Genomic DNA, 27,449 nt, shown 5'->3' with positions numbered 1-27,449 from the left:
GCAATAGATGATTCTATGAGTTAAACATAGATCCTGTCAAAGGTGGCAGAGTTCTAAGTTTTCTAAACCCAAGATTTCAAGTCTGGTGGTATAAGGTATTTTGTTATATTCAGAGGAGTGGAGAACTCTTCTTGTAAAATATTTCTGGACACATTCAATTGTATTGATGTCTGAAATGTGGTATGGGTTCCAGACAGGCGAGCTGTATTCAAGTATTGGTCTAGCAAATGTTTTATAAGCTCTGGTTAGTAGTGTAGTGTTTCTGGAGAAGAAGCTACGTAAGATTAGGTTAACAACTCTTAATGCCTTTTTTGCGATGTAGTTGCAGTGGGCTTTGGCACATAGGTCATTGGATATGAAGACTCCAAGGTCTTTGACTGGGTGGGGGTCATCTGTAAGGTAATTACAATTGGTTTCAGCTAGAATCATAAACCAAAGATTTTTTTTATATTTGAATTTCATGGATTTGGATGTTTGGCTTTTAATTCAATAGCTCATTTGTACAATGAGCCAGCTAAAGATAACTGATTGCATAACACTAAATCAAAACAAAGCTATCCAAGTTGTAAATCATTCAATTTTAATGTCTTGTGTAAATGTAGCTATTATGTCTTTAGCAGATTTGCTTAAACATGTTGTGCAAACTTAGTCAATGAATAATACCTAATGAATTAGGAATTAATCTGGGATTGGAGAAACCAGGTCCAAGTCTCTACTCAAATACTGAGTTCATTGGGTGAGTTAACAGGCAATATCTCTTAGCCAAGCTTACTTCACAATGCTAGTGTTATGAGGATAAAATGGTTGATCCTTGTATGAGCTGTTTTGAATTCCCAGAGGAAGGACAGGATTTAACTGAGTAGAGAAATAAAATGAATTGAAACCTGTTTTTTTTCCCCATGCTGCCTTCATTCAAATTAATGTAGCTTTCTAAAGATTGTTTGTTGGTCACATACCCACCTGTAAACCAGGTGGGCCACTGACACCTGGCAAACCACGGGCTCCTTCATCTCCTTTTTGGCCAAACATGCCCTGCTGCCCTCGGCGCCCAGGCTCCCCATCAACTCCCTAATAGCAAAATATTATGTTAGAGATCAACAATTCTTCACTTGCTTTAAGCGAGCCAAAAATCTGGGATGAATGTGACACAATGGAAAGCATTTTAATCAAGCAGGATCTTAAACATTACTGTGAGAAGGAACTTCTTAATAGTTAAAGAAAATAGGGATAAGGGAAAGGAGCTGAACTGTGCATGGAGGAGACAAACAGTTCGAAGGGAAATGATGTATATATTTACTTGAAAGAAAGACAAACATTTCAGGGGGGTGGGAAATCTTGGGGCATTTTGGATTTACTGAAAATACAGTAAGAGGAAGGTGCTTTTTTCTCCACTAAACTTCTTAAATTCATATTGTTTCAGCAAAAAGTGTTGGGGTGAAGTAAGACTCACAGCAGATCCTGGATGCCCAATAGGACCCTGGATCCCAATTGGTCCTGGGGGACCCTGTTGAAAGAGAAAGTAAGTGAAACAGTGGCACTTAGTTCTCTGTTCCTGGCGCTGAATTCCTGGTCTTCCAATCTTTGAAAGAAATCTTGGTAGTCCAACTTTAAAGAAATGGCAAGCCAATGTGGGAGTAATTTTAAAGGGCAATTGTTATAAGTTTCACCAAAGCCTTTGAGCCGTCTCATTCAAACTCACCGCATCTCCTTTGTCGCCCTTACTTCCCTTCTGCCCTGGGCCACCCATTTCTCCCTACACACACATACACAGAGGACAGGAGAAAAAAAAAATAGAGAAAACATCATATTATCAGGAACATTTTCCCACCGACTAAAATCTTGGCTGAGGAAACCAACTATAGAAATAATTGCTAGGAAAATCTCAATAAAGTTGTTGCCAAGCCATGTGTTGCCAAGGAAACAAAAATGGCTCTATGTAATCAAATGGACCCAGTGCACCTCCTATTTCCTCCAAAATGCAGGCCTCTTACTTTGTCACCATCTTCTCCAGCAAGTCCTGGAGGCCCAGCTGGCCCTAGAAGCCCCACTGGCCCTGGGATTCCATCACGACCAGACGGACCCATTGGTCCTCGATCACCCTGGGAAAAAGAAAACATAAGAATGGGGTCAAATAAAGATGTCTGTTAGGGAAAAAGTATTTTCACTATGCATAGAAAAGTGGATGCTGTGGTTTAATGGATACCTTAATTAGGCACACTTTGGGAATAAACTTTATTTAGAATTCTCAATTCTATATTCTCAAACTAACTATATACTGGCACTCAAAGATCCATTATAATCTACAAGTTATATACAAAGTATAGACATACAAATTTACATCTGAGTTATACCACACTGAGGATGCTGATATAAAACTCTCAAAGTGGCCACAAAGCTATATAAAAATTAGGTTGCTGGCAACCAGTCAATTAATAGTCCCAATTTATGTTACGAATAAAAGATAAATAATCAGCACCGGCCAGTAATGGCAAGTTTTCTTCCTTTCCATTTTACTTGTAGTAATTTTTACAAATCAGCCTGGGACCTAATGAACACATTCAAGTCTAACAAATATTGAGATTTGACTTTGACATTATTTATACCAGGAAATTACAGACAAAATCTTGTATAAGTGCCACTGTTTCATGTGTTGTCCTGTTCTGATGGACAGTTTGCTTCTTAAAGTGCTGCAACTGGCAATTTATAAGGCAATTATTAATGTAACAGTACTACTTCTTACTAATATGAGTGGGCATCTGGAAAACTTTTTAGTACTATTATTCATTCTTTCTATTTGGCTTCCCTAAACCCATTTTTATCTACAACACTTTTCTTTTTCCTATTAGTATTTTAATCTGATAGTGACACTCTTAGATTTTAATTAAAACTTGGCTAAGTGCAAAATTTTGCATATTGCATTTAGAAATGCAAAGTCTTGTTCCCCATCAAAAAGATTAAAATATAAAGTGATGAAATGAGAGGAAGGCCTGGTTTTATGCACAATGTCCAAAGCAGTTGCTAAGCTGAATTTATACTATCTTATAATGAATAGAACCAGACCCAGGATGGAGCAAGTGATGCCACCTATGGATCTGAGCAAAGAATCTCTTTGCATTGGAAGTAAAAGAATGACAACTTAAGGATTTATTATTACTCAACTCCTGGATCTTATGGTTTCATCTTAAAATTCTCTCTAAGCCATGATTCCCAATCTGATGTTCTTCAACAAGCTGGGATACATTCCCATTAAAAAGAAGGAATTGTAGGCTAACACATCTGGAAGTTGGGAAAGGCTGTAATAAGCATTCATTAGATGACTTTTCTTTATTGAAGCTTCTAGTTCACCCACTCTTTAGGGTAAGATCATCTTGAATATTAGTTGAACTATAAATGTCTATTTCTAAAATTGATCATTAATGGCAAGACGGTGCCTTGTACATACCGGTGCTCCTTTCTCCCCTGCAGGTCCAGGTGGTCCAGGATTACCCCCTCTTCCGGGTAGTCCAATACCTCCAGCTGCTCCAGAGGGACCTCGCTCCCCAGGAGGACCCTATCAGAAAGGAATAAATCTATGAACCCCATCTCTTTAATCTGAAGTTATCTCTAATGCAAAACTATCCTTTGATTAATGTTCACTATTAATTAATTCAGGCTGGAACATCACTAACAAGAATTTGACTCCAAGACTATCTTGCTGGAGTAAGCTGCAGTGAACTATCACTTCCCTGATAATGAGTATTATTTGCACACCCTCTCTCTCCATCATGCAACAAAAGTCTGCTCTTCCTTTTGATGTTAGGGGAAAATACTAGTTTACTTACCATGGAGCCTGCTGGACCAAGTGGCCCTTCTGCTCCTTTCAGCCCAGTTGGTCCCTGTGAAAGAAAGTAAAACACAATAAGATGATTTTCCATGGAGGTGCCATCATTTCATGTTCTTATTCTCTTTCTCCTTTTCTATTAGATCTTTTAGATCACAAACATGCAGGCAGGAACAGGAGAACTTCACTGTGCTTGAAGAGACCAAAGACTCATTTATCCTAGCATGATGTTTCCAATAACAGTAAGAAAAATTGATCCATGGAATCTTTTACCCAAGACATAGCAACACAGCACCCTTATGTAACTCATTCCAAGCAAGTTGCAGTTAGAGGTCCATGGTGGTTGCAGCCAAATAGCCCAGTTAAATTAAATTAGCCTGGTACAGCATAGACCTTTGTTTTATTCTATACCCATCTTAACTAGTAAGTTCCACATTATTTCCTGCCCATCTTCTTGAACACTTACTTTCTCTCCAACAGGACCACGGGCTCCTGCGAAGCCTCTAATTCCAGTAGGACCTGGGATGCCTGGGATGCCACTAGGTCCAGGATCACCCTAGAAGCAGAAGATCTAGTTTTACTATGCAGTTATGTCTAACAATTTTGATGTAAGCTGATTTCATTTGTCCTGCCATACTTTGGACAAACCAATTGTTTCCTATCGTTACTGGACCCAGATGTGTGGATCAGCATGTGGCTTTGCTATGGTCCCACTGCAAAGGATTTTGTAGAATGAAGGTTGCATGAGCAAGCTCTTAATCCTTGTATTGAACATGACAAAAATACAGAATGGTTATTGCCTTAGGACTGAAATGCAGCTCTTTTGAGATGTATATGTGGCAATCCATTTAAGATAATGCTGGTTCTGGTTTAGGGACACTTGGCAGCATTTAGGAAAACCCATTCCTTTTCACCTGCTCTCATCCCTTGTTTATGACTATGTTACCTGTAAGTGCTCACCTTGGCACCTTCCCTACCAGCAATACCAGGCAGGCCTTGTTCTCCAGGAGGACCAGGGGACCCTGGGTGGCCTCTCTCCCCCATAGGACCAGTTTCTCCCGTGTTTCCCTGTAGAGAAGATACAATGCTTTTAAGAGCAGGTTAAATTTATAATAAGACACAACTATAAAAGTATTAGTACTGTGCTGGGTCATCTTTCAGATCATTCATTTTGCATTTGAAGGAATTCAGCTGATATTTCCATTGCATCTTCTTATTGATCCAAGAAGAGCATAATCAAGAAAATCTCTTCTTCCTATATACATGGACTATACTGTATATATATTACCACTTCAACACTACTGAATTGAAGGCTTGACACATGCACACTAAGCTATCTGATGGTTTTATATATAACTTGTAGCTATTGTATCCATATATTTACTAACTCGTAAGAGTTGAAGGAAAACTTAGCATCATTGAAGCTAATAAAAGATCTCAGTGGAGGATGTCCTTGACAGAAAGACAGCCAGATAAGCAGCTTTAGTGAAGGAAAAAGTTATTTGCCAAAGCAGCCTATTTCACTGCTGCTGGCTCTATTTGCTATGAAGTACTAACTAATGTTTAGCTAATACTTGCTTCCTTATGTTTACTACTTCCCAAATTCTAGTTCAGAACTTATTTTAATTCTCAGTATTGGGAAGGCGAGGATGAGTGCATGGATATTATATCCCCAGTAGTTTTTAATGTGAGAGAAGGGAGGGGGTTATTAAATATTAAATACATAGGAAATAATCATTGTACTTAATTAACTTTAATTTTGCAGCATCTGTAACAAATGATGTCAACAAGACAACAAATGTACAATAACATAATCATGCAATTGTCACTAGTGGGTCCCCACTCAGAGATCAAATATGGCCCTCTGATTAAGAAATGTTGCATGTCCTACTGTGGTAGCTAGACACACTGGAATATTTTTCAGGCATGGTATCTACTAAATTCAAACAGATATCATTAATTTTCTACATCAGGTTTGCACATGGCTTTTATTGCTACCTTAGCAACATGGATAGTATCTCAGCCAAGGTTGCTCAGTTTTAATTATGAATTCATATTTTAATTATGAATACATAAACTAAAGAATCACTTTACCTGTGGCCCCACAACTCCTGTTGGCCCTGGTGGGCCAGTTTTGCCATGAAATCCCTAAAGAAAAGAGAAAGAAAGATTACTATCTAAAATGGTGCAATGGAGATCTCCCTCATGGTTCATTCATCATCTAGGAGCCCAAACAGATATTGGATTATTAGTTTCAGGATTCCATCAAGTGGGACCATGAATCAAATTCATTGGGGAATCTCAAGCATTGGTCCAATGTATCTGAAGAGTTGTATCAGATAAGACAAGTAAAAAATGCAATGCTCAGCATTAGGGATGCTCAACACCTGAAACCTAGTTGACTATTTTAGTTTTGAGGACTGATCACCTTAGAATTTGTAGACAAAATGGTGTGACTGACATTTTTTCCTTCATCTCATGGAGAAACGAAAATCATTTTGGAGAGTCAACAATAGAATGCTGAGCCCATTAAGGAAATATAGAGAAAGCAGCCAGACAAATTACCAAGGCAAGAAATCAACAAAGGAGAACAAGACAAAAAGGGAGGCAATTATCCACAGACCACATGGCAACAACCAATCTTGAGAGAAGTTTATATTAATACTTACTGGCTCACCACGCTGGCCTGGATGTCCTGGTAGACCATCTTTTCCTATAGGACCCTTCCAAACAGAAATAATTGTGTGTTTTTTTAAAAAAAATTGTGGTAGGTGTTCAAGCACTAAATATGGTGCCTGTCAGGATTCTTCCCTCACTTAATTTCATTATTTATTTATTTGTAACTCTTCTACTTCTAAACCAATTAATCAATGGGAAAACTGGCATACTATAAAGGAAATGGCAGCTTTTATGAGGAAATATTCAATAGGCCCTGGAACACAGAAAAGGAAGCAGATGTATTAAAAGAGGGACTTGGGCCATTATTGAAAAGATTCTTTGACCCAGGGAAGGGAGAACAGGAGAAAGAGGCTCAAAGTAACTAACACTTCGCTAGGCGTTAATTGATCTAGAGAACTGTTCTGACAGGCTTTCAATAATTTCTCTTTTCAGAAATGCAAGAAGTGCTTGTTTTCTGAGTTTCCCTAATTCCAATATCATCTTTATTTACAAGAATATAACTGAGTCCCAAACATAGTTCTAGAAAATGTAAATGGTGGATGACTACAGCTCAGCAGTACCTTTACAGGCTCACCAGTTGTCTTAAAAAAAAAAGTCAAAGATAAGCTTAGATGGCAGGAAGTCTTGCAGGAGAATGAGAGTATGGTGAAAATTTCCAATTAAAAACTGCCAGATTCTTTTAGCATGGGCAAAATTAGGAGGTAGAACCGCTGCCATTTTTGTTAGCATTTCTGGCTATTCTATTTGTCTATCCCAAGCATGTAATTGTATGACTTCAGCTGTGGTGAAGCAGTGGTTAGAATGCAGTACTGCAGGCTACTTCTGCTGACCAACAGCTGCCAGCAGTTTGGCAGTTCAGATCTCACCAGCTCAAGGTTGACTCAGCCTTCCACCCTTCTGAGGTCGGTAAAATGAGGACCCAGATTGTTGGAGGACAATATGCTGACTCTGTAAAACCACTTAGACAGGGCTGTAAAGCAGTATATAAATCTAAGTGCTATTGCTATTGGTGGGAAACAGTCTCATTATATTACCTTGAAAATAATTTTTGACAGGAATCTTCCTTTTAGCAATGATTTGTTAGAAGAATCCATACTGTTCACCTAATATTTCAAATGGATCCATGAGCCAAAATGTTTCCTGTTCAATCAGGGATACTCAGTGCATATCATTGCCCCAGAAGTTTCCCTAAAGCAGTTTGTTTGTTTGTTTATCAAAATTTGAACACCACCTATCTCTCTCACCTTTCCTAACCTAATGCCCTACTTTCTCCAGCAATGTAGATTCTCCATGCTAGTTGGGATGATGAGAATTCTCCTTTAATGTGTACGGAGAACACAATGCTTTAGAAGGCTTCCTTTCTGGTCTATGCAAAGATATTATACATATATACACACACACACACACACACACATACACACACACACATACTATACCCTTTGAAGGAGAATCTGTACTGGGTTTATTGATGAAGACTTGGTCTGTCTTACAATTGCAACAACTCTGTATAATCTATTGTGCTACTGTTTTAAAAATGTATTTTACAATGCAGTATAGTTGGATAACCATGCTGAGCCTAGACCTAATAAAATTGTTTTAAGATTCTAATATATCTAATAAAAAAAAGGTTGGGAAATTTGGGCTTGTGAAATCTATATCGCATGTGCTCAAAAAGCAAACAAGGATTACATTTTTTGAAGTGTTCTGATCATGAACATGGGAGAAGAAATTGAAATATGACGACTGCCCTCCAGAGCTCCCCTACTGGGACTGAGATGGGAATAAGATAGCTCTGAAAAGAAGAGAAGATTAAAGAAGATCTAATAATAAATTCTGCCACCTGGTCCCCTCCAGGCAGCTTTAAAAGAATATGTCAAGCTATTAAACTGTTATGATAGAAATATGCCCCACATTTTTATGCTATTTCATCTTCTTTATGCAATTAACATGTTTTAGGTAAAACTAATTTGGTCAAAAGGAATGCCCATGGCAACAAAATAATAAAGGAACAGGATTCAAACATGTTTCCTTAACTCAAATGCCATTCTTTGGATTCTGCGAAACCTGACAGTGGTGGTAATCTTTTAGGTATCTGAAGTTTTATGTATCTTGTATACCTTACAAAAACAATTCTAGTCGTAGCCAGGCAGATAGCCAACCTTATAATCCCAACTGTGTCAACAACCAATTATCCAAACAACCATTTTGCAGCAAAGTTGACCCAAGCTCTTTCATTTTGCAAGTAAAAATACAATAACACCAGGACTAAAGTTCTGCACCTACCAGTCTATTTACTTATAGGTGTCCTGTAATGAACAGTAAGTCTATCGATTACTTAAGTCTTTGAATACACAATCTATTTTTAACTTGGGCTTTGCATTCTCCCCATGCATAATTCAAACGGTAGATTTTTATTAGCTAGATTGTAATAATAAAAAGTACAATCCGCTCTCTCATACACAACTATTTTACGGGATATTGATCTTTACCTCTTCCTACATCTAGTTAAAATAGAAAGGAACAGTGGGTTACTTACTGGCGGTCCTTTTGATCCTGGGAATCCATTGGACCCCTGTGGCCCAGTGGGACCCTGTGGGAAAAGAAAAAAAATACTTCGATACATTTTAGCTTCCTATTCTGCTTTCCCCACTCTCACATTTTATCACATTGTAAATATTTAAATTTCTGAAGTTAGTTCTTCTTCCCATAGACTATAAAGGAATCATTTATGCAGAGATTTTTGTTTGGCAAAAGTGTATCTCAGGAAGAGAACCTGTGACATCATAAAGGCCAGGCGTGAAATGCTCCCGGTTCGGACCAATTGCCCGATCCGGTAGCGATGGCAGTGGGTGGTTCGGAGAACTGGTAGCAAAAATCCCTGCCCCCACATGACTCGCTGAGCCGCACGATCATCAGAGGGTTTTTTTTTAATTATTATTTTTAAAAGCATTTTTTCTTCCACCAAAAAACCCTTTTCTTTGCCAGAAGAGTTTGTTTAAAAAATGCTTTTAAAGGGCTCCTCTGGCAATCCCAGCTGAGTTGCCTGATCATCAGAGGCTTTTAAAAGCATTTTTAACACCTCTTTGGACGAAGAGGTTGTAGAAAAAATGCTTTTAAAAGTAAAAAAAAAGTTGGCCACACCCACCAAGTCACGTTACTCCACCACCACCAAGCCACACCCACAGAACCGGTAGTAACAAATTTTAAATTTCATCCCTGATAAAGACTATGCTATTTCTAGGACTGTTGGGCCCATTAAGACATCCCCATGGTTTCAACAGCCTCAGAGATATCATGGCCTTTATGATGTCATAACTTCTCTTCCTGAGACACACAGATGTCCTTCATTTGCAGGGATTTGATCATTCATCTTACCTTTTCTCCTATAGTCCCTGGGGGACCATCATGGCCAGAGTCACCCTAGAGGGAGAAACATTAGTTAAAGAACAACAACCAAAAAAACATCCCTCTCCAGATTTTGATTACAGTTAACATCAAGGGCTGACAAAGCAGCAGGAACAAAAACCAGCACATCACAAATGCAAATAGCCAAGAATTTTTACTATTCATCGACAAAGTCAGGTAAATCACATGATGCAGAGTTCCTAAATTAACATTTTGGACAGCATCGGGTAAAGTTACACTGCAAAAATTTCTGTTTATAGGAAAACTGGCATCTTAGCGAGTAGATGACAGATTTTATAAATAAGATACATCTATCAGCCTCTCCCATACTAATGCTAATATTCTAATATTAGTATTAGTATAGGATAATATCCTAATATTCCAACAGACAAAGAAATTAGTCTTTTTATTAGTTCTGTTTGTAGAGGCTTTAGGATGGTTTTGCCAGTAATCTTAGTCTTAATGTGTAGGACCATTTAAGAATGAAATCACGCAAATCGTGGATGAAAAGTGCACAATCTGAGCAATCTATACAATGTTTTTGTATAATGTAATTTAGTTACCTACAGCTGCCTATGTAGATTGATTTAATGCATAACGACAACTTCAGTTCTGATGGAGTGATATAATTTTGCAAAAAGTGGTAAGTAGGTAAGGATGAAAACAGCTAGGCTGTTTAAACTATACCCTTGGGCATATACTGTAGTATATGCCCAAAGGTATAGTTTAAAAATACATTTGACATAATCCAAGAATAAGCAAAATTTAAAAATATTGAGACCGCAAACGATGAACAGGGCTGTGCATTTTTGGGAGTGCTCTGGCCACAGCTGGTTACACATATTCTGCACTGTGCATGGAGAAATGTAGAAGGCCATACACATCATACAGAAAACAGGCATACCTTTGATCCCGGTTTCCCTGTAGGTCCTTGCAAACCACGTTCACCAGGAATACCCTAAAATGGGAAAGGATATTAGTTTCAGATTGTGTTTATAAACTGAAGTTTGAAACTGAGCCAGGCTTCCTAGATCCCAGAACAAAAATGATTTGCCCATGGAGTACATGGGTTATTTATTAAGCAGCTAAGCCCTGGGTGCTTCCCAGAATTCGGCATCCCCTCACTCCTTTTTCAGCAATTGTGTACCAAGTAGAAGTAGAGTAGAGAGATATAAGTAACATCTCTGTTTTTTTGCAGTGATTCAGCCACATGCACAAGTCATCTATCTATAGAATGAACCAATAAGGAAAAAGAAACGAATTCAAGGCTGGAAAAATTATCTATGGACTGAAGACAGATGACCCAGTTTAAAGGTAAGATTTCACTTTTTCACAACTACCATCTGGTTCATTTCATTCCAGCGAAACATGCAGTGCGAAAAGGAAGAAAATTAAGGGTTTAAACCCTTGGGTGTGATATTTCAATGACTTTTATATCTATGAAGTTTTCTTTTGCTGCTTTCTGGCTTGAGCAGCCCATTGGGATAGTCCATTTACTCTTAACACATTCTTGTGCTTTCTCCCCTCTCCCTGAATTTTTCATCTATACAGATATTAATAATATAATTAGAACTCTGAGTGAGGGCATACAAATCAGAATATACATTTAAATTTCTGAAAACAAATTCAAATTTGGAAGATCTGAATTAAGATTTCTTTGAATTAATTTGAGCTTTGTAATGGATATGCCCCAAGTGGCTACTATATTCATTGGCATATTATGGGAGAAAGGGAAGAGATAAGAAATATTAATGAAAGATCAGCTTAATCATCATATTTTTGCAAAGGGTAGGGTAGTTGCAACAAAAAGCACTCTCCAGATAGGTGAAATTCAAAGAGATACTTCTCCCATCCTTCAGACATACAAACACGGGTGGTTCAGCAACTATGATTTTTAATTGAGTCAGTCACATATTACTTTAAAAAATTAAGGTGATGCACCATCACTTTGCCTTTCACTTAAGCCATTAGTATCTTGCTATTATCAGAAGTCATTTTTAAAATAACTGGATTCACAGGAAGCAATGTCCTTAGAATGGGTTTCCAGAAAATATAAGACCTCCTTTACTCTATTAAGAGCCAAGAACAACATTACAAACACTTGTGTTTGTACAAATGACCTGTGAAAGACAGAAAAGATGCTGCAGCTCCCCAGGGCTACTCACTTTATCATATAAGGAATATGATGGGCTTAGAGTGCTGCACTTTCATTATATTCTTTTTTCACTCTCTCGATATTCTCATCAGGATGTTTGCATCCTTGTAATTTGTTCTTCAGTTACGGGAAGTGGAGAGAGATAATGTGAAATTTTAACACATGTCCTCTTCTAGCCAGCATGTATTGGTTGATCAGCAATAAATAGTCTCTTTGGAGAAACCTTGGGATTTTATAAGCATCTATTCTATGAAAGCTCACCGGAGGACCACGCTGTCCAGTCTGTCCTGCCTGGCCAGCTTTTCCCTTGAAAAGAAGGAAAACAGAAAAGGAGGGTAAGATGGAGTTCAGTGAGCCAACACAAACAGAGTTACCATGCTTAAATAGAACATTACAGAGAGATGCTCAGATGTCCCCTTGTCTCACATGTCACCTCTAGTTTAGACTTTAATGTCCACTATTGCCCATTAACAGTGGAACCAAAATGTATGCCTAAATTTAAAATGTACAATAAAATGCTAAGTACCGTTATAAACATATCTGCCAAATACTAAACATTTGGACACTTAAACTATAAAGTTCAATTAAATTTGCCTAAAATTAAGGCAAATGTCTATTTTATATCCCTTGGTTATGGTTGCTAGCATTTTTCCTAACAAGTGCGCCATGAGATTTTTTTTAAAAAAAATACAAAACTGGATTATTCTTTTAAATCTAAACTAGAAAGTCACGTTCGAGAGGAATATTTGAAAGTAGAGAACCATTTCTCTCTCGGACTCATTTCAGTGAAAACAGCTGGTAATTGGGTAATCCTGCTTCTCAGACTGTGCTCCCTTGCTGTGATCCATGCTGAAGTGTGAGCATTAGCAAATAAAAGCACTGCTGTAGCAAATAAAATGAATCAATAAAATGTGTCAAGGGATAGAGGACAGACAGTCCTCCAAATCCTGATGCAGTTACATTTTGTAAGTGGAAGCAAGATCCAGGCTGCAATGCAGTCCCATTTGTTCCTTTCTGGACAAGGAGAGAACTCAAGTTTGCCCACAAGGGCTCCTGACAATTGCTCCTCATGAAGAGACTGCAAAATAGTTTCTAAGACATGAGGGAACAACCATTTTGCTTAATCCGTAGTTGGTACCTTTGAAAAAAAAGGTTCACATACTTCCTTTTCCAACAGTCCCTTTTGTTGAATTTTCTCTCTTCCCATATCCTCTCCCATCTTTGTAATCTGCAAAAAAACCTCTCATGGTTTCTTTCAAGGGTATTTCCTATTTCTCTCCCAGTTTCACTCACTCGTTTGCCTTTTTCTCCAATGAGGCCTAGGGGCCCCGGGAATCCGGTCGAACCCTGTGGAAAAATAATCCGATCTGAGGGCAGGGAGGGATAGGCTGAGACAAGGTTTCTTCCTTTCCTCTAGTTCTTCCCTCCTGCTTACCTTGGGTCCTTGGCGGCCAGGATAACCTGGCAACCCTGGCACACCCAATTTGCCCTGCAGAAAAAAAGGAGATGATCAGAGCCTACATGTGCCCAGGGATGAAATTAAACAATCCCTGGCGAGTGGAAAAAGAATTAAACAAGTTCCTGCTGCAATTAGTCAGTGGGACCACAACACAATAATAGAGCAAAGGCCCTAAAGTATCCCAAGTTTGACTTCTTTCTTCTTTTACGATCAGGTCATAATGAGGAAGACCTCTGCCTGATACCTGGAGAGCTGTTGAATGCCAGGGTGATCAATGTGGACAGACAAATAGCTTCCTATGTTCCAAAAGCTCACCTTCTCACCAGCCAAGCCAGAAGGACCTGCTTCCCCAGTAGGCCCCACCTGTCCTTTCAGCCCCTCAGGGCCATCCTCACCCCGTATGCCCAGTGGGCCAGCATCACCCTGTTGAAAGAATTAAAAGAATTGTGCCAATCATGGCTATAAAATTCTAGTTTCAAAGCATATTCTCAGTATTTCGGAGACACTCATGTATTGTGACTGCTGTCATTTCTGAGAATGATATAGTGGAGTGTATACACCAGCTATTGACACTAAAATAAGCTGCACTTACCATAAATCATAATTTTATCCATCATTTCAGATGGGGAGAGAGAGAAAAGTGAATCACAGGAAGTCTGGGATTTGTGTGTGCGTGTAGTGTAGTGTGTGTGTGTGTGTACACCGGTCTCAGAGAAAAAAAGAAATACTTTACAGGAAAGTTCAGCCAATGCATGGTAATGAACATGAACAGGGCTATATAGAAGGAATTTAGTCATACAAGCCATTGGCAAGGAAACATTAATGGGAATATTGTAAATGACCCTTTACCCACCCATCAATTTTTGTTCCTTTTTATGCAGCTATTTTATTAAGTATTACAATTAAAAAGAATAAAATTAATACAAATTAAGAAAACTAAAAGGACAAAATGGAAAGAAAAAATAGGAAAGTAAGCAGAAATAGAATATAGTAAAGACAAAGACAAATGTATAAACAACTGCCACCTTCATCCCAATGAGTATGAACAATTTTAGTAACTTATCACTGTCTCTGTAAATACAAAGATCTCTTTTTCCCATATCTCGTTTATAATAACATATCCTTAAAGCCTCATTGTTCAATCCTGATCAGCAAAAGTCCATTCAGTGTTACCAGAGATAACAACATACCTATTCTGATCAAAGAAACCTTTAATATTCTTGCCTTTTACTTTTAACAATCTTAATATTTAATCCCTTAATAATATCCTCAGGTTTGATTTCTTGTCACTTTTTTCTTTGACTTGTCTCATAAAATTTTTCAAAGCTTTAACAAATCTCCTTTGTGAATTCAATATGGGAAAGTTATGCAGGTAAGTCTTTTGGTTAGTTCTTTGTATTTGCCTCTTAATTATTAAAACATCAACCAATTGCATTTGTATATCCTGTGTAGCATCTTTTTCCATATCATTCTTGTAGCCTAACATTTTTAAATCCACCTTCAGATCAGTCTCAGACTTCTCTGCTTAAATAGGTTCATCTTCCACATAATCTTTTAAACACAATCTAACTATCTATAAATGGCAGAGACTCTTAAAATTGCATTTTAGTCCATTGTTCACAGATATCCTTTAATATTAAAGTATTGCTCCATGCTGCAGTAGTAAGTCAAATTTAAGTGTTTTTCTGCTTTAATTGTACTATAATCTTCAGTTCCCTCTGGCTCCCTTTAGTGTCTAACCTTCAAAGTACCTTCAAAGGTTTTAAAGAATTCAAAACAAAAGCATTTTGTTTGCCGTGGTGGCGCAGTGGTTCGAGTGCAGTACTGCAGGCTACTTCTGATGATCACCGGTTGCCAGCAGTTTGGCAGTTCGAATCTCACCAGGCTCAAGGTTGACTCAGCCTTTCATCCTTCCGAGGTGGGTAAATGAGGACCCAGATTGTTGGGGGCAATCTGCAATCTGCTGACTCTGTAAACCACTTAGAGAGGGCTGTAAAGCACTGTGAAGCGGTATATAAATCTAAGTGCTATTGCTATTTTCCCATGGGAAAGATTATAATTAATTCCAAAATTTTATTTCAGACCCATCTGGATCCCAGTCCATTTATAACTTTACAGAATCAAAGTTCTAACCATCATTTTGCTTTTTATTTGAAAAGAAAAAAAACCTTTAAGGTTCTTAAACTTATATTTAACATGAGTAAGGAGTACCATAACTGACACAGCAACAAACCTGAGATGCAGCTAATAAAAACGTATCAGGCTTGACATCCTAGGATGGCAACATCCCAATGTCAGGCAAAACATTTTAAATATAATCTAGATACTACACACCATGAGATTCACAGAGATCATAGTATCTAACACAGAGATGGAGAATCCCTTTCCTGTTTTACAAAACTTCTCCCCAAAGAAAAATCCTTTCTGGATTTCTAAAACCGGAATGAAAGATTCTTCTCTAAATCTTAACCTCCTCACCCCAAACCCACCTTTGGCAAGTCTTCCGTGCACTGAAAAACATGACATGAACTGGTCTAACCCCTTTGTACCTCTCAGTACTTGGAAAGTTGACAGTAGGATTTATTATTTCATCATTTTATCACATAACATTTATTTTATCACTTAACATCATTTGTTATGTTATTATCTGATCTCAGAAAGTCAATCCTCCTACTACTTGAATATAAAAACCCTGTCTTTTTACTAAAAATGGCATGGACAACTTTTTAAAGTTGCAGGCTTCATTTTTTTTCCTTTTAGAAAAATGTTTAGTCTCAAGGCCAAGAGTGTTATGGGCATATGACCCATTGTATTTTGAGGGATGTGGCTGCCAAAGAAGCATTAAAAAGTAAAATTGGTACCCTACGGCTTGCATGTTTAATGCACTTACTTTTCCACAAAAAATTATGCTACTGAAAGTAGGTGGTTTTATTGTTCTTAACACAAGGGGAGTTATGCTGGGATTGAAATTTACACTGTGTTCTAATCTTAAAAAGGATTTTTATAAAATGATGTATCATTGATATTTGTTACCAGAGAAATTGTCTAGAATATATGAAGTCAATTGAAAGGTCAGCAGCTCAGCGGTTCGAATCCCTAGTGCCGCATAACGAGGTGAGCTCCCGTTACTTGTCCCAGCTTCTGCCAACCTAGCAGTTTGAAAGCACGTAAAAAATGCAAGTAGAAAAATAGGGGCCACCTTTGGTGGGAAGGTAACAGCGTTCTGTGAGCCTTTGGCACTTAGTCATGCCAGCCACATGACCACAGAGACATCTTCGGGCAACGCTGGCTCTTCAGCTTTGAAACGGAGATGAGCACCACCCCCTACAGTCAGGAACGACTCGCACATATGTGCGAGGGGAACCTTTACCTTTACATAGATAGATAGATAGATAGATAGATAGATAGATAGATAGATAGATAGATAGATAGACAGACACACACACACACACACACACACACACACACACACAATACATATATTACTTTAGAAATTTTAAAGATTAAAATAACATTGCAACCAGAGGCTTGTCTTTGAGATTAATGGACAGGTAACTAGAAAAAAAGTCATGGAAATATAGTTTTTATATATGACAAATGCAACAAGACTGTTATATGCTCAAAAGTGGAAAGATCTGACACTACCCACAACTTAGGAATGGTTGATGAAGATGGTGGAACCTGCAGAGATACCTAAATTAACTTTTTTGTTTAGAGAAAAGAAAATAGCTATATTTATGGCTGACTGGAAACCCCTTACAGACTTACAGGCAGAAAAAATAATTTATGGTTTTTATGATTAGAAAATAACTAGGTTATATTAAAAAGAGAACTTTTCTTTTTGTATATATAGAGGAAGGGATAATTATGTAATCATACTTGTATTTGCTGCAAAGGAACTGGGAGGTTTCTCTCTTTTCTTTTTGTAATTTTGTACTTTTGTTTTTTCCCTTTTTCTTTATAATGTTTTATCTTCTATTTAAAACTGTTAATAAAATCTACTACAAATGCTAACAGTAAGGAATGAATTTCTAGAGCCTCAGTGGTGTTTCATGCCTTCTTTTAAAAGCCTCCACACATATTTCATACTGGGAATATTGGAAAGAATATTGCTCACCCAGTCGCCTTTGGGCCCCATATCACCTTTGAAGCCGGGGAATCCATCTTCACCCTAGGAACCCATAAAAGGTCAAAACATGAGAATAATAAAAATGTCAATCTTATTTTAATGCTGAAATACAAAGAAAGAATCACATATTTTAATGGTGTGCAAAATTCATTTTACTTCAAATCTACAGTTGTAATTTTTGTTCTTATCCCCCCCACCCACACAAGAGAACATATATATTTCTAAAGACAGGAGCACTTGGCTAGTAGACTTGCTAGTTAAAATGCCTCTGCCTGAACTTGAAATTATATTCTCCTACCTGACTGTCAACCTTGTCAGTTATTGCTTACTGTCTGAATATAAGGATTTTGAACTATGAAGAAACAATTTGTTAGTCAGAACTTCAAAGATAATACCGAAAAGAAATGTTTCAAAAACCAAATATGAACATGTTGATTTATATTAGGAAAAGCTATTCTAAAATTTGGATGAATTTCAGATATGGGCAATTTTTTAACTGCTATAAAGTATTTTCCCTGCTACCTCTAGATGACAACCAAAACATTTTCCTGCTCCTTTGCAAGGTTTTTGTTTTTGTTTTTTTTTGGTGTGTGTGTGAACTGATCCTAACAAAGTTACTGTATTACCCAATGGTACATTCTAATTTGTTGCAATCTAGAAACTAACATAAAAATCCAAAAGTACTACTTTTCAAGGGTTTATACCCAGTTGGAACATCAAAACTCGTATTAAGCACAGGTCAAATAATTACTGCATTGGAAGAAGGTCAAAAAATATAATACTTAACATAACATAACATAACATCAGAGTTGGAAGGGACCTTGGAGGCCTTCTAGTCCAACCCCCTGCCCAGGCAGGAAACCCTACACCATCTCAGTCAGATGGTTATCCAACATTTTCTTAAAAATTTCCAGTGTTGGAGCATTCACAACTTCTGAAGGCAAGTCGTTCCACTTATTAATTGTTCTAACTGTCAGGAAATTTCTCCTTAGTTCTAAGTTGCTTCTTTCCTTGATCAGTTTCCACCCATTGCTTCTTGTTCTACCCTCAGGTGCTCTGGAGAACAGCCCAACTCCCACTTCTCTGTGGCAGCCCCTGAGATATTGGAACACTGCTATCATGTCTCCCCTGGTCCTTCTTTTTGTTAAACTAGACATACCCAGTTCCTGCAACCGTTCTTCATATGTTTTATCCTCCAGTCCCCTAATCATCTTTGTTGCTCTTCTCTGCACTCTTTCTAGAGTCTCAACATCTTTTTTACATCGTGGCGACCAAAACTGGATGCAATATTCCAAGTGATTCCAACTTATTCCACTTACTGCAGTTAAATGTCTGTGATCTGTTCTAGAATTGCACACTAGCAACACAGAGAAAGCAAGAGCAGTGAAAAGCTCTCTTAAATTTGTTGAAATCTGTGGAACTCTTTCTCTGATATTGCCTTGTACTCTCTTCAGAGACTTACCTTCTCACCTTTGCTGCCTTTCAGGCCCCTTATTCCAAATGCCCCCTATGGAAAAGGAAAAAAATGGACAGAAATTTTGTTATATAAAAACCAACTTTAAACATTCACTTTGATATAGAAGCCATGATTACAGGCAGAAAGCTACAAGCTGTGAATGGCATCATCCAGAAAGATACCAAGGTAGGTCTGAGCAGTGACTACTGAATTCTGAAGGTTGGCAGTCCAGTTTTTTGCCCCGAACAAAAGCATTCAGCCTTCAGGACAGGGCAAGCTTTGATTGCATGACTGCAGCCATCATCTGACTTTTAGCACACCTCCTGTTGACCTTCCTGCCTTGGCTTAGCCTCTACCTGAGGTTGTTCACTGAAATCATCCATTGGCATAGGGTTGAATATCGTTATACATCTCAACCCTTGGCTGACCAAGCAATGCCACTAAGATTCTGTCTCAATGTCTGGAAGCTGGGGAGGTCTGGATGGAGGAGAACAGTCTCAAACCAAACCTTAGCCAGCCTAAATGACTGTGGATTTTACCTTAATCATGAGAGTTTCCATCTTTGGTTCTAGATGGGATTAAAGGTAAAGGTTCCCTGCGCACATATGTGCTAGTCGTTCCCAACTCTAGGGGGCGGTGCTCATCTCCATTTCAAAGCCGAAGAGCCAGCGCTGTCCGAAGATGTCTCTGTGGTCATGTGGCCGGCATGACTAAATGCCAAAGGCTCACGGCACACTGTTACCTTCCCACCAAAAGTGGTCTCTATTTTGTATTTTTTATGTGCTTTCGAACTGCTAGGTTGGCAGAAGCTGGGACAAATAATGGGAGCTCACCCCATTACGTGGCACTAAGGATTCAACCCGCTGAATTGCCGACCTTTCGATCGACAAGCTCAGCATCTTAGCCACTGAGCCACCGTGTCCCTCTGCATGGGTTTGCACTAGCTCAAACACAGTTCTTGCTCAGTTTGGGGGGTCCTCCTAGACTCAGGCTGGTATGCTAAGAGCATTCCAAAGGTGCTTTTCTCAAAAGGCAACTGGACTTTGTTTTTCCTTGAAGACATTTTGTTTCTCATCCAAGAAGCTTCTTTAGATCAAGCTTATTGGATAAGAAGTGAAATATCTTTGCCCAGACATGCAATAGAGAATATAAATATAGAACAGAAACAGGAAATGATTACTTATAAAGAACTTTTGTATGCTGAAGGAGGTAGATTGCAATTAAAATCATTACAGGTATTAAATGAAGAAGGGAGGAATTATACTTGGTTTCAATATGGGCAAATAAGTGCTAGATGGAAAGAAGATCAAAAAATTGGTATAATGCAAAGGGAGGAAAATTTAATAAAGCAAATTAGAAATCAGACCCAGGAGCATATAAAGAGATTGTATAATGTGTTGCTTGAAATAGATTCGGAAAAGGATTTGGTAAAGGACTGTATGATAAAATGGGCACAGAATATTCAGGAACCAATAATGTTGGAAACATGGGAGAAAATCTGGGTTAGAAATGTTAAGTTTACACAAGCACAGAATTTAAGGGAAAATTTTTATAAGATGTTTTATAGATGGCACTTAGATCCCAAAAAATTATCATGTATGTATCCTGATATCCAAGCGAAATGTTGGAGGTGTGATTGTGATGATGCTACATATTTTCATATTTGGTGGACTTGCAAGAAAATTAAGGCCTTTTGGATAAGAATTTGGTGGATTATTCAAAATGTACTGAAGAAGAAGATAAAGTTCCTGCCGCAATTTTTCCTTTTGGGAATTATAACGGATTGTACAGGGATTGAGACTAAATTGATTCTGAATTTAATAACAGCAGCAAGACTGTTGATTGGACAATACTGGAAGAAAGAAGAGGTACCTACAATAGAAGAATGGATATTGAAAGTCATTAATTTGGCTGAGATGGCTAAAATCTCAGCTTTTTTAAAAGACAATACGCAGGAAAGATATTTAATTGAATGGAAAAAATGGATTGATTATCTACAAAACAGATATCAGATTAAGAAATATCAGATTGCCTTTGAATAATTAGGAAGTATTATTTTATGTAATGGGGAGGGGGTTGGGAGATGAAAAGATTTGGATGAGGTTAATTGGATTAGAAGGGAAAATTTTACTCTATGTTTGGTTTATGTATAACAATACCTTGTGATTGACCGGGAAGCTGGGGGAAGGAGGGGAAGGGGTTTTCTGGGAGGAGGGGAAAAGGAAATGTTTTGTTTTTAAAACTTTTTCAATAAAAAACAAGTGAAATATCTTTGGAAAAAAGCACCTTTGGAACAACCAAGACCTGGATGACTGAGAATCTCCCTAGACATTTATGTTAAGAGCAGGTAGCAACCATGGCTTGTAGGGTCTTTGCATAAATTCATCTTGTACAGCAATTATGTCCATTTCTGAATCAGGAGGCTCTACTCACAGTGATTTATACTTTGGTCATCTCATGTATGAACTGTTGCAATACATCTACATGCATCTGCCCTTGAAGATGACTCAAAGAATGCAAATGCACGAGTAGTTATGGGCACATCTCAATGAATCCATTAACACTGCAAGTACAGGTAGTCCTCGACTTACAACAGTTCATTTAGTGACTATTTAAAGTTACAATGGCACTGAAAAAAGTGACTTACAACTGTTTTTTAGTTATGACCTTTCCAGCATCCCCATGATCATGTGATCAAAATTCAGATGCTTGGCAACTAGTTCATATTTATGACTGCTGCTGTGTCACAAGATCATGTGATCACCTTTTTTGACCTTCTGAAAAGCAAAGTCAATGGAAAAGCCAGATTCACTTAACAACTGTGTTACTAACTTATCAACTGCAGTGATTCACTTAACAACTGAGGCAAGAAAGGTCATAAAATGGGGCAATATTCACTTAACAAATGCTTCACTTAACAACAGAATTTTTGGGGTCAATTGTGGTTGTAAGTCAAGGACTACTTGTATAGAATTTGCAAGCTGTGTTGGTAACCAGTAGGCTTCCAGGTACAATTTCAAGATGCTGGTTGCTATCTACAAAGTTCTCATGAAACAGAGTCTGATTGTGGAACTGGCTGTCTCAAATTACTTTTTCCTGTCTGATAATATCTGACCGAATGGCGTATGCGTTGGGGCTCTAGATCCAATGGAGCTCCAAGTCCCCTCAACTAACCAGTGTCTTCTAGCAGGACTGAGGAGACATCCTTTCTCTGTCCCTATCCCTATGGAACACCATCTCCTTGAGATCCGGTGGCTCTGACCCTAGCTTCTTTTCAGATACTTTACAAATACCTGTTTTTCTTCCCCAGGACAGAATTGGAAGATTTTGTACTCATCTTGATTGTTTTAGTTTTTGTTTCACATAGCCTCAGGTGCAACATATCTTACTACATTTTAGTGCATTTTTGTAGTTGCTGTTATTTGCTTTTTCTAATTGTGTACCCCAACCTGGTCACATGTCAGTTGGGTAACTACAGTGGTGGGATTCAACTGGTGTAACAACCGCTTCGCTGTGCGCACAATGCATTTGAAAACAGCTCTAAAACATACCTTCTACTGCAGCCTGGTGAGTTAAACAGCTGAGGCGCGGCAATCCACTCTGCCATGCCTATCAGCTGGGCTTCAAACAAAGGAAATATAGGTCGGTATAGCGCAGGGGAGGGCGGGTGGGCCCAGCTGATCATCGGAGCAAACTAATTCACTCTCAGCTGATCATCAGAGCTACCGGTTCGCCCGAACCAGTCTGAATCGGCTGAATACCACCCTGAGTAGCTATGAATGTTGATTTCATAATTATATAAATAATAAAAAATAGACTGGCAATAAGAGGAGGCGCTAACAAAAATGAGAGGATGGGAAGGAAAAGGGGAAGAAATTTCAGTAGAAATGTGCATTCTTGAAAAATGATAAAAGTGGTATCTCTTTACCTTTACTCCTCGTGGACCTGGGTAACCAACTGGCCCTGCTGCACCAGATGGACCCTGAAGGAGAAAGACATTTAAAACAAGTCTGTCAGGCAGCCTCCCTTCCCACCCTTGCTACAATCTTAAAGATCGTAAATCCCCGTTTCTGAAGTTTTGGATTTTTTTACATTGGGAAGAAGATAGAGGACTAGGGGGAAAAAACTCCCTTTTCTAAATTATGGACTTTAGATGGCTCTATAGCAGGGGTGAAATGCTCCCAATTCTGACTAGATCTCGTGATCCAATAGAGATCGTGACCAGTGGTTCGGTAATCCGGTAGTGATTGCCGAACCACCGGCAACACCTGCTGCCCGGGTGTCATTACTTCCTGGTTTTAACCCGGAAGTAATGTGTTTTTTACCTTCTGTGCATGCAGAAGGTTTTGCGCATGTGCAGAAGGTCTGCACATGCATGTGATGCACGTGACGTGTGGACTTCCGAGTCGGTAAGGAAGGTAAGTACATTTCACCCCTGCTCTATACAAACTTTACTTCTGCCTCTCAGAAGCAGGCTTTTTTCTTCTTTTTACCTGAGTTCCTTTCTCTCCAGCTGGCCCTTCTCTTCCAGGATGACCCTGAAAAGCAATAGAAGAGACAGTGTTGTGAAGTAATTGTATTATGAATGCTTGCTTAAAGGTACTACACCACCATGAAACTGGTACCCTGGGAAAGTATATTGGGTCAATAGAAAAGGAAGACAAGGCATGGAGCTAAGTTTTCTTCTGGGCATAATGTAGAATTCCAAGTGTAGATCTCTATACGTTTACAGTACATCATTCACCTCTCCTCAGATATTAGTGCTACTGCAAAAGAAGGAAAGTTTCTGGTTTCATCTTTGAGTACCATGTTCATGAAGATTTTAATAATGTTCGCATTTACCAGAGATCCATCCATTCCAGCCAGTCCTGGTATTCCCGGTTTTCCTGGTGGACCCTGTGAGAAGAAAGTGCAGGGAGATATTCAGAAAGCTGGGTGGGCAATCTGGACTGTGACAATGGATTAAGTGACACAATCCCATCAGTTCTCATATCTCCTCCTGAACTGTATGCTGACATAAGAGGAATACAGATGGAGAGCCACTGGCAGATTTCTGAGGAATATGTAACAGATTTAAGCTGCACATTTTCTTCCAAACTACAGAAATAAAATCAGCAACAAAATGTAATCCTCTTCCACCATATATTACACAGCTGGAATAAAAAAATCTTGGGGCATTATTAGATGGAAAGGCTGCAAAATCAGATTGATCTTGGTGCTTAACAAAATTCTGTGCACAGCAGTCTTTTGCATTAGATCCCAGTGATAGAACTCTGATGCCCGCTGCTATAGCTACCTTGAAAATTGGGATTTTCAGCCTAGTTCTGATTCTACGCCTCAGCTAGACACTCCCTAATTCCACTCACCTTTTCTCCTGGAAGTCCAATGGGGCCCTGAGGACCAGGCAAGCCCTACAGGAGAAAAACCAGAGTGAGAAATGTGACAATTTACAAGAAGAATTTTTATTATTATTATTTTGTAGGGATAAGGCATACTTAATGTTGTCAGAGCCCTGGGACTATCCAGGAAATGTCCTTTCAGTTCAAATATATCTATTCCCCTGTAAGGATAAATTCTTAATGGAATCTCCCCCCACCTCCAAATATTTTGTACAGAAATTCGCATTGATTAGTTTCTTTCCTTGATGAAATAGTTTTCACTGCAGAGGCAATGTAATTCACTTTGCTATAGCAATTTGGGTGTCTTGAATCAATTTACAGTAGAAAAAAGAGAAAGTTACTTTTAGCCCTTTCTCCCAGGATTGGCTGAAGGTCTTCCGGTTGGATGCCTGCTGCGTCCTCTAAACCTCTAACCAAAATTTCTGGCAAATGACGCACAGTAAATGCTTTAGGATTGCCTGAAATTCTCTCTTACCTAGCCAATCCAGAAGTCTTTTTTCATACAGGCAGTCCTCATCCAGTGACCATTCACAGTTCTGATGACACTGAATGAGGAGTCTTACAATGGTTCCTTATAATTGTAACTGTTATAGTGCCGCCACAGTCACATCAGGTACTTGGTACCTGCTCACAGTTATATGAGCAGTATCCTGTGGTCACAGTTATGATGTTGCAGTATCCTATGGTCAAATATCACCCCTTGAGACCTTCACCACTGGCTTCTGATAAGCAAAATCAGTGGGGAAACTGGCAGGAAATTGCAAAAGGTAACAAATGACACTGTGTCTAATAAACATGGGGGATTTGCCTAGTGATGGAACTGCTATTGTTAAGTTGGTGCAGTCATGTAATGTTCATGCTTTACAACCATGTTGCTTAGCGATGGAGTTGCTGGTCCCAATTATTAAATGCCAACATTAAGTGAGGACTATCTGTACACCAAGGACATTCCAAGCTAGTGACCTTCAGTTCTCAGTGCAGGAAATCCTACATTATTTGCTGAAGGTATGTAGCTCAGAAGCACTTAGTCCAGGATAGTAGGAGAAAGCTCCTTAGCCTTTTCTTTCAGGTTTTTTTTTGAAGAAGAAGAAGAAGACTTCTTTTAGTCTTTTTCCATTGGATAAACTGTAGAGGAGATGGCAGAAATGGGTTCTGAAGGACAGCAAGAGAAGACAACATGGCTACCTCACTGGTTCTTAGATGCAAGTGAGCAATATTGTTTCTTTAGGCAATTTTGAGGGAGTGTTTCACTTCCACTATCAAGAAAGTGAAGCACCTCTTCAAAGAACTGCGCAGCACTAGCCTCTCTCTTAATGTTCCAGATATTTTTTTTAAGGTTTCCATTTTAAGGTGGATGATCAAACGGAGGAATATGGGTCTACTTGGATGGCATAATTAAAATTAACTAGGTGCACTTTACCCTGCATTTATATAGATGGAACAAGTAACATGAATATTCAATGTGCTGATCTGCATACCTATCACAGTTGGATGAAATTAGCATTGTAATATTTTCCGAACTGTTTTTATATTACACCTGTCCTCACTCTATGAACCTAGTTGCTAATAAACTTCACAGTCAGAATCAAATTAGACACCAGTGGGAATTGTCCTCCTGGGGTTAATAATAGCCCACATAGAGATTGGAGAATATTAACAATATAATACTGATTGAAAAAAAGGTTAATTCATACATTTCACTAAAGTAACAAAAACCTTTCTAATGCATGTAATACTCTCCTCCCTGTTGTTTTTTTTAACAGACTGACCAGCAGATGACCTGCTCATGTTTACCCCCACCATTTACATCCCAGCCTTCCCCATGTACATGCAAACAAAATACACACGTGAGATCCAGGGTTTCCTTGTTGCCCAGGTGGGCCTGGTTCACCTGGAATACCCTAAAGATAGAGAACCCTGAAGTCAACCAACATTCAGTGCATATACATACGTACATATGTCATAATGGAAGAGGCAACAAGAGCTGTGACACAATGACTAAAATTACTAAGGTAGAAAGGGCAGAGATTTGAAGAATGAAACATTTGGAGACGGTCAGGATCCAGTTTCTAAAGCTTTTGGGAAACCAGTACTGTGATGCTAGGGTATTGTGTCTTACTTCTTAATTCTTCATTGGAGGCTAGGATTTGTTTGCAGTACATTTCCAAGGATTAAAAGTTTGGCTAAGAATCATTAGAAGTAGGATGGTATAAACATATTATTGTAAGTAAACAAACAAACAGACCCTCTTTTCTATGCGAATATAGACTGCACATATCTATTTGCTGTGGAAAACTAATGTTCATGGTTCAGTATGGAAGAATATAATTGAAAAAGCATTAACATTTATTTTCATTCTATTCCACAGTAATTCTTAGACTTCCACATCAGGCTCAGAATGGGGAACTGGCAGCATTCCAAGCTGCTGGCCAACTGCCCCTCTCATAAGGATACATTAGAACCCCCCCCCCAATAATCCATTGTTCAATTCAAATTTTCTTTGATAGGTTCTCCCACACACAAAATTTAACCCTCTTTGATTCTTTCTGGGTCCTAATAATGGAAAGATGGACAGACATACTAGCAGAATCTTGAGACCCATTACATAATTTATTTCCTGTATTTTTTGTTGCACTGAAAAAATAAATATGAGAAACATAAAGCCAGATATACTTAGCATAGGCCTAAAGTTTATAATTATATTGTTTTTAGGATACTTCAAAAAACATGTAGGCTTATTACAATCTACTTCATTTTTAATTTTTCTTTACCATATTCTTTGATTTCTCCTTTGGTTAAAATAAAAGGAAGGAAAAGATCAGTTTTAACATTTCAAATATTCTGGTCACATGCCAAATCCAGCAAAAGATTTAAATTGCTGAAGGAACAAACATAACTTCATCTTCAGAACAAATGACAGTACTTAAAAATGTCCTTTCAAGGACAC

General features: G+C 38.4%; 1 protein-coding gene across 7 annotated transcripts in view; it reads right to left on the bottom strand.

Moving 5' to 3' along the window:
- Positions 1 to 27,449, bottom strand: part of COL5A3 (collagen type V alpha 3 chain) — a 137,150-nt gene that overhangs the window by 26,006 nt on the left and 83,695 nt on the right. For all 7 annotated transcript variants that reach the window (XR_009153723.1, XM_058171475.1, XM_058171476.1 and 4 more), the window contains 24 exons: positions 26,350 to 26,403; positions 24,470 to 24,514; positions 23,946 to 23,999; positions 23,597 to 23,641; positions 23,032 to 23,085; positions 19,110 to 19,154; positions 17,636 to 17,689; positions 13,834 to 13,941; positions 13,495 to 13,548; positions 13,353 to 13,406; positions 12,321 to 12,365; positions 10,809 to 10,862; positions 9,875 to 9,919; positions 9,036 to 9,089; positions 6,490 to 6,543; positions 5,915 to 5,968; positions 4,781 to 4,888; positions 4,287 to 4,376; positions 3,822 to 3,875; positions 3,443 to 3,550; positions 1,992 to 2,099; positions 1,700 to 1,753; positions 1,451 to 1,504; positions 961 to 1,068 (listed from right to left, as the gene is read on the bottom strand). Coding sequence is in view for 6 of the 7 variants with exons in the window: in XM_058171475.1 (XP_058027458.1) it covers positions 961 to 1,068; positions 1,451 to 1,504; positions 1,700 to 1,753; positions 1,992 to 2,099; positions 3,443 to 3,550; positions 3,822 to 3,875; positions 4,287 to 4,376; positions 4,781 to 4,888; positions 5,915 to 5,968; positions 6,490 to 6,543; positions 9,036 to 9,089; positions 9,875 to 9,919; positions 10,809 to 10,862; positions 12,321 to 12,365; positions 13,353 to 13,406; positions 13,495 to 13,548; positions 13,834 to 13,941; positions 17,636 to 17,689; positions 19,110 to 19,154; positions 23,032 to 23,085; positions 23,597 to 23,641; positions 23,946 to 23,999; positions 24,470 to 24,514; positions 26,350 to 26,403 (1,557 nt within the window). In the remaining variant the exon portion in view is untranslated. The remainder of the gene's footprint in view (positions 1 to 960; positions 1,069 to 1,450; positions 1,505 to 1,699; positions 1,754 to 1,991; positions 2,100 to 3,442; positions 3,551 to 3,821; positions 3,876 to 4,286; positions 4,377 to 4,780; positions 4,889 to 5,914; positions 5,969 to 6,489; positions 6,544 to 9,035; positions 9,090 to 9,874; positions 9,920 to 10,808; positions 10,863 to 12,320; positions 12,366 to 13,352; positions 13,407 to 13,494; positions 13,549 to 13,833; positions 13,942 to 17,635; positions 17,690 to 19,109; positions 19,155 to 23,031; positions 23,086 to 23,596; positions 23,642 to 23,945; positions 24,000 to 24,469; positions 24,515 to 26,349; positions 26,404 to 27,449) is intronic.

This window comes from Ahaetulla prasina, chromosome 2 (assembly GCF_028640845.1).
Source record: "Ahaetulla prasina isolate Xishuangbanna chromosome 2, ASM2864084v1, whole genome shotgun sequence".
NCBI classification, from domain to species: Eukaryota; Metazoa; Chordata; class Lepidosauria; order Squamata; family Colubridae; genus Ahaetulla; species Ahaetulla prasina.
This window is presented reverse-complemented; position numbering and strand designations above follow the sequence as displayed.